The 7,614-nt window shown below is 29.6% G+C and overlaps 1 protein-coding gene across 1 annotated transcript; it reads left to right on the top strand.

Annotated features, from left to right (window-relative positions):
* The first annotated feature begins 3,301 nt into the window (after positions 1–3,301).
* LOC107791765 (uncharacterized) lies at positions 3,302–6,035 on the top strand. The gene is made up of 5 exons (XM_016613898.2): positions 3,302–3,432; positions 3,947–4,060; positions 4,298–4,377; positions 5,125–5,249; positions 5,441–6,035. The coding sequence occupies exons 1-5, from the start codon at positions 3,380–3,382 to the stop codon at positions 5,510–5,512; spliced, it is 444 nt and encodes a 147-aa protein (XP_016469384.1). The 5' UTR covers positions 3,302–3,379; the 3' UTR covers positions 5,513–6,035.
* The last annotated feature ends 1,579 nt before the right edge of the window (positions 6,036–7,614 follow it).

Raw genomic sequence — 7,614 nt, 5'->3', positions numbered from 1 at the left:
AGGGATGGATCTTCCCTGGACATGGATCTTGTCCGAAGCATTTTATACTTGGAGATGGATCTTCTCCACGGGCTGGATTTGCCCTACTCGATACTGGGTGACTGATGGTCAGTGATGTATATATTTCGGGATGGATCTTCCTTGGGCCGTTTTGGGCTATATACAGTACCGAGTGATTGAGCATTTGAGAGTGTGAGCACATGAGGCTGTCAGCATGATATATCACATACAGCATGTGTATTGGCATAGTAGAAATAGAGGAGTTATATTTTTCATATCATTCAGATTGATCTATTTTACTGTTTTAAGATATCTATCGAACTTGAAAGCATGTCTACATTTCTGCACTGTTATTTTCTATATTGAATTATGTTGGTTGAGTTCGTCACTACTTTCAGCCCACAGTTTGGGCTTGTTACTTATTGAGTTGGTTGTACTCACGCTACACCCTGCACCTCGTGTGCGGATCCAGGTACTTCTGGTTACGACGACTGCTGATTGAGGAGACAGGATCTCGGAGACTATCGAGGTAGCTGCATGGCATTCGCATGCCTTGACTCTCCTTCATTATCTTTATCTGTACTTCATTTTTTTTGTTACTCCTTAGACATTGTAGTAGACCGTATTCTGACATAGATGCTCATGTACTCGGTGACACCCCGGTTTTGGAATAAATTGTATTGTGTTGCGGGTTATTTCGGTTCCAAAAAGGGTTTTCTTAAATATTAAATGTTTCCGCCTATATTTTTAAAAATTATTAATGTGTTGAGATAATTAAGTAGTGGCTTGCCTAGTTTCACAATATGTGCCATCACGACGGTTGATTTTTAGGTCGTGACAGAGACGTTCTGCTTGGTCAGAGTTGTTATACGGATGATGAAGTTATTTTCATTTGGAGTGAAATAACTATCACATGATATCAATGATCAAACAACTATAGTTAGCAATTTATGAGAGGAACGGACCATTAAAAGTCTACTCGAATGGGATGAAAATGTAAAAGTATCATGTCTTGAAAATTTTCACGTAAGAACATTCTTTATATATAAATATTCCGACGCGAGTGTTTTATGTTTGATTCTTTGGATATACAATAGTATGTCATTACCCTTTAAGCAAAAACTTTTTCTATAAAATTTATATACCAAAATATAGGTACACATTCGAAAAACTATAATTAGATAAAATTATAACAATATTCATAATAATTATACTCTTTAACTTAATATTAAATTTTAGAAATATTTTTGAAATGATATTTAATAAATCCTCCTATTTTGCAAAAATAAAAATTTAGGTAAGTGCTTTCTAAACATATGTATTAAAAGAACATATTTTATTTAATTTTGCACGTCAGGTATACATAATTTAATAACATTTATGATTTTCTAAAGTATTATACTTATTAATATGGGGTACACGCGCAACACTCGTACCTATCTATCTATCTATTTATATCTATATCTATCTATCTGTATTATATTAAAAGTACGAAGCCCATTAGCGAAACGTCGTTCGCTTTTTTTACCATTTAAAACTTATTTTACACCGGATAAAAAAGTTATTTAATTATTAACTGAATATTTAGTATCTTAAAATCAACTAAACTTTTGATTATTAAATCTTTCCTTATTTGAATTGTGTAAGTATTAGTAATATTTAGGACTTTATTAATTTACTTTAATAACGAACTTAATGCATGTTGAACGTATTACTTGTCAAAATACTCTTGAAATTAAATAACGTGGAAGGAATTGTGAATGTGCTATTTTATTTATATCATAAGTCAATTACTATTTGAAATCTAAATAACTGCAATATAGAATGATAAATAGTTAAACATCACGGTGTCAATTAATGATGGATTTTTAATGGTTATTTTTTACTTTTTGTACTATTATAGTTGAACTACTTTCCTACTCAAATAATATTATTTAAAAAAATGATACTCAAAAATTAGAAAAAATAATTAACAAAACTTAGAAGAGATAGAGGTGATTAGCAATAGTTAAGAACACTAGTGATTCTTCAAATATAAAGATCCAAAGTGAAATGTCAGATAAATATTTACCCTCTAAGAATAGAATTTTTATTGCATAATTGAAACTCAGAATAAACCAATACTAAGAATTTGCAGAAAAATACATTATTTTCTTTAGAATTAAGGAAAAATGATTACGTTTTAAACTTAGCTATAGCAAAAGATCCAATTCAATTATTTTTTAAACTAATCGTCGTAAAATAAGTTATTTTTTAAGTAGACAAAACTCTTAGAATATAATAATAAAGTAAAATTATTTATAGTACAGTAAGTTTAAATTGGCTAAGAGAAAACTTAAAACAATAAGGATGGAATCGTTGAAGTCAGAATATATTCTAACGAATGACAACTCATTATATTTTATATAAATTAAGTTACTTCTTTTGAAAAATATTAACTCAATATTAAACTTTTTTGGCTTTATGTTGTCACTTACAATTGTTTTCGGAATCATAGGCCGACCGCATTATTCCAAAATTTCTAGAAGACTAAAAGCGTCATTTTTTTCAATTTATGTTACTTCATAAATTTTAAAAATCATGATAAAAATATTTTTATGTTACTTATTTATTTTCAGTAGGTCGCATTAATAACAATAATTTTCATAAAATATTCCTACAGAAATCCTCATACAATCACAGTAGGATAATAACTAATAATCTAGGAGTTCTATTTTACAAATTCTTTTTTTATTGAGTTAGTGATATATAATCAATATTCACCATCCTCAAACTTTACGCCTTTTGTTTTATGGCACGCCGTCCACTTATATATATATATATATATATATATATATATATATATATATATATATATATATATATATATATATATATTCAGAAAAAAGATCACTTACTTTATATCTGCATTTTATTAAAATATTATCTATATATTTTGAACATTTTCTACACTCATTTTCACATATAAACTCAATTTCTTTTTAATTTCACTCCTTACGAGCCAAAAGATACATAATAGTTGTATATTTTTTTAGAATGTATATAATAGTTGTATTTGATACAATCAAAGTTAAAGAAGTACAATATGAGCATTTCATAGCAAATTAGTGAATCAATTTGTTTCTCAATCAGTAGTTCGTTGACCAATAGAATTCAATTGTAATATTTTTGCACTCCATAATGAAATAGAGTATACCTATCTAACGCAACAAATTTTCCTACTCTCTTGCTGATGACTTGGTCTTGTTCTGTTGATTTGAAATACTTTGATCCGAAATAGAAGCTTAAATAAAAAGTTACGCGACAATTCCTTCCTTAATTTTTAGCTAGTTTTTGTTGCTTTGTTTCTCTTTCGAAAGAAAAAACAAAAAGAAGCAACATGTTGCTTGCTATACTGATCGCCAATTCTGAGGGTAATATACTTGTGGAACGGTAATTAACTTCAACCTCTTCTTTCTTTTGAATGTTATTTTACGATAACTATTTTGTAATAAACTTCTCTTCTTTTCGTTTTTCTTCCTTGTGAACATTTAATATATACAGTTCTCTTATTGTATTGATAGTTTAAATCACTTATCTTAATCTGTAACTTTGAAAAATAGTGGCGGATCGGAGCTCAGAACTCCTCCACTATACGCCTAATCTTAATTTGTAAGAGGTTCGATCTTATGGTTTTCCTCTCTTCTTCTTCTCCCTTTCCCTTATATTTATTGGTCCACCTCACCCAAAAAAATAAATTATCTTACATGAACTTTAATTTAACAATAGAATGGGGTATAAGTGATTTATGTGTCATTCATCAATTTTAATACTAATAATTTTTGTTCGTATTTCTCATTGAGCAACTACTATGCAACTCTTTTTCTTCATAAATAACAAAGAATTAATTAATCACTTAATTTATATCAAGCACAAATCCGATTCATATCCTTTTCATTGCATGCAGTTTCAATGGAGTTCCAACAGAAGAAAGTCTACATTGGCGGTCTTTCTTAGTTAGATTGGGAGCAGAAAATCTTAAAGGGGTAAAAAATGAAGAGCTTCTTGTAGCTTGTCACAAGTATGTAAATTTTAAATAATTTTTCTGCCTAATTTTACGATATAAAATTTAATAGATTAATTAAGTATTGATTGCTTGTAAATTAGTTACTCTATTTAATATGGTATTAATATAACCAAATGATATCGATATTCTAGCAATACAATAATTAAGCTAAGGAGATTTTTGAAGATTTGCAACTAGTCTTTCCTCTTTATTTTTAATAGCTTATGTTTTAAAATTTTACTTCTTCTCCAGATCAGTTTATGTGGTATACACAATATTAGGAGGTGTCAGCATATATGTGGTTGGCAAAGAAGAATACGATGAACTTGTTTGTAAGTATATTAAGCTTCGTATTAATCATTTATTGTGCTTCATTTCATTGTGTTGGGCTCAAACCAGTCCAAAGTTATTCTTAATATGGTGCGATATTGTCCGTTTTGAGCTAAGCATGCATGGTTTTCCCCAAAAAATCACATACCATTAAGAGATTCTTATACTTTATATGTAGGTTCTCAATTTTTTCATCTATCAATGTAGAACTTTATTCGCACATCCAATAAGTTCCGCGTGGCCCACTACCACAATTTGCGGGTCTCTCTCTTGAACCAAGCTTCACATGGCCACTACCACAATCCACATGTCAATTTTCGAGATCCATTATGTGCCACTCACTCCGTCAGAATATTTATGGCAACCGAAACCCGGAACTAGCTTCTTCTTTTTTTGTGCGTCTCTGAGCTCGTAAAGGAAAGTAAACCGAGCCCCACAACATTACTCTGTCGTCGTCCGTCGATATACTCGTCCCGCCGAACCTGGGCTCTGATACCAATTGTTTGACTAAACCAGTCCAAATATACACTTAGCATAGTGTGACGTTGTCCGATCTCTTTTCAGTTACTAATGTGAGACTTTGGTCGTACACCCAAACACATTCCAAAATCATTTTTAATGACATGTGACTTGCTATTTAATATTTCTTGTTGTACACGAATATTCTAGCGAATCAAAAACCATTTTTATTGTCCAAGTTATTGAAGTTTTGATGCGATTATTATTTAATATTGTGGTTTCTTTTGAAGTATCAGAAGTAATCTATGTAATTACTTCAATTGTGAGAGATGCATGTGGAAAGCCTCCAAGTGAACGTCTTTTCCTAGACAAGTACGGGAAAATATGCTTGTGTTTAGATGAAATTGTTTGTAAGGTACGTTTTCACATTATTTTATTGTGAAAATTTTGCTTGGATTTATACAAATAAAAATATACTTGAATAGTTAATCTTTATTTTAGTTATAAGTGGCAATAGCATAAATTACAAAAGACTTGAGTTTGTTATTTCATTTATTATGTCATAAATGTTCATCAATTAATATATTTATCTTTTCTACTTTGAAGGGGTTGCTCGAAAATACAGAGAAAGACAGAATCAAAAGACTTGTGAGATTAAAACCGCCATCAGAATTCTGAGTGATTAGCGCTTTATAGTATGTTTGGCCAAGCTTCTAAAATCAGCTTATTTTGAAAAAAATATTTTTCTCAAAAGTACTTTTTTTAAAAGTGTTTTTGGGGAGAAATAATTTGTGTTTAGCTAATTAATTAAAATTCACTTTTGAGCAGTAATTAGTGTTTGGCCAAATTTTTGAAAATTATTTCTAAGTGTATTTTTCTCAAAAGTGCTTCTCAGAAAAGTGCTTTTGGAGAGAAGTTATTTTTTTCTGCTTCTCAAAAACTGCTTCGGCTTCTCCTCAACACTTTTTTTTTCTTTTCAAAAGCTTGGCCAAACACCTCAATTTTTAGTCAAAAATAATTTTGGCAAAAAAGAAAAAGCATTTTTGGCCTAAAATGAAACTCGGTCAAACATGCTATTAACCTGCCTCACTTGTTTCAATCGTGGTAGTTATGATTTTAGCAATGTTTTGTACCCTGACATGGTCACATTTGCGTAAATGCGAAATTGGATTTCTAATTTATTGAACTTAATATTTTTATAGTTTTTGCATCAATTAGTTCTATAATCTTGCATTTATTGGCGTGCGCTTTAGCCTTTACGTACTTGTTGTGGGCATACCATAAATTCTTATTTATCTATAGACAAGTTATACACAGTGCCTAAACATGTGTTTAGGGGACTCATGTTATATATTAGTACTACTTGGCCTATAAGATTGCCTATAATTCACTTGATCAAGTAATGTTTCAAAGTTTATCTAGCAACATTGGATTTAACTACATATCTAGGATCATCGCTCCAGCTCGCATTGTATTTAAAGTTGAAGATTTCGCTTTTAATGTAATCGGTGAGAAGCTAAGTTTTATTTTTAACTTTAGCAAACTTGTGACTGCCCTGAATAGGTTGGTTTGTACTCAGCCAACATTGTAAACTTGTCTCGATACTGACAGTTCAGTGAATGGATAGGTAACATATTATGTCAAAATTGTTAATTAAGCATAAAATAAAAGGTAATGGCATAAAAAATAATGGAGTTCAGCAATTTGACAAATGACTAGTTTATAATTAATGTACCTTGTACATGAACAAAATAACAATTTTCTTCAAGAGTGTTCCATTTAAAGTTTAATAGCTATGTCGAATTAAGGTTCTTGTTCCTGCATGACCACGTTCAAATGTCTATTAAAAATTCTTACATAATTTACATGGAGTTCTTTGCTCATTTAGATATCTCGAGTCAGTAATTCCTTTATCCTATGAGTTTTTTCTTTTTTATAATCAAATTGTGTTGGTTATTGTTTGCCATTCAGATTGGTTACTGATAAATATTAAATTTAAATAATTTCCTAATTTTTGTTAACTTTTTGAGAAACAAAATATCGTGTAATGTCGTTTCATTATAAGTCTTTAATCCTCAATATCATAAAATAACATATTATATCCTCTTAAGAGAAGAAGATAAACAAGACAATGTTGTCGTTGTAAAAAACAAATAAGAACAAATAACATATCAAATGCATCGTCCTAAATTGCAAAAATTGAACGTAAATAGAGGTGTTAAAATATGAATTGTAAATTCCAATCAGCAACTTAGAGAGTTAAAATAAAATTTCATAAAATATGAGTTTGGAAGATTGACGATAGAGAATTAAGAAAGAATTGTGAGTTGTTGTATGAAAGAAATAAAATTTAAAGAATATTTATAGCTTACGATAAATCGTATATTTGTATATAGAAAATAGAAAAGGGACAGTAATTGAAAATTTAAGTTGGCGGCGAATGTGGATTTATGGAATAATTTGGCTGCATGGTCTAATTTATGATTTTTCCACATGATGAACTATTAGATTTTTATTTATACCGGTTAATGTTATCTAAGTCATCGTTCGATTAACACTTATAAGTTAAAATTTAAGGATAAATAAGGGAAATTTCTCATCATTTTCATTATAGTCATTCAAACATCTTTGAATAATTTGTATAATAATTATCACAAAGTTGATACCAGAAAAAAGTTTAAGCAATTGGGAACATAATACTCAATCTTTTCCTAGTTCTTCTATTTTATTGCTACATATTGGTCCTTCTGATTTTCTTTCATAATTGCAAGTGCTTAGAT

This window comes from Nicotiana tabacum, chromosome 13, assembly GCF_000715075.1.
Source record: "Nicotiana tabacum cultivar K326 chromosome 13, ASM71507v2, whole genome shotgun sequence".
Taxonomy (NCBI): Eukaryota; Viridiplantae; Streptophyta; class Magnoliopsida; order Solanales; family Solanaceae; genus Nicotiana; species Nicotiana tabacum.
Note: the sequence above shows the minus strand (reverse complement) of the source record. Positions and strands in the feature narration are given on the sequence as shown.

Excerpts from the sequence above, each read along its gene's own strand:
- LOC107791765 (XM_016613898.2), top strand. The coding sequence starts at position 3,380 with ATGTTGCTTGCTATACTGATCGCCAATTCTGAGGGTAATATACTTGTG. Across the intron at positions 4,061-4,297 it reads CTTCTTGTAGCTTGTCACAA|ATCAGTTTATGTGGTATACA; the intron begins GTATGTAAATTT and ends CTTCTTCTCCAG. Across the intron at positions 5,250-5,440 it reads TAGATGAAATTGTTTGTAAG|GGGTTGCTCGAAAATACAGA; the intron begins GTACGTTTTCAC and ends TCTACTTTGAAG.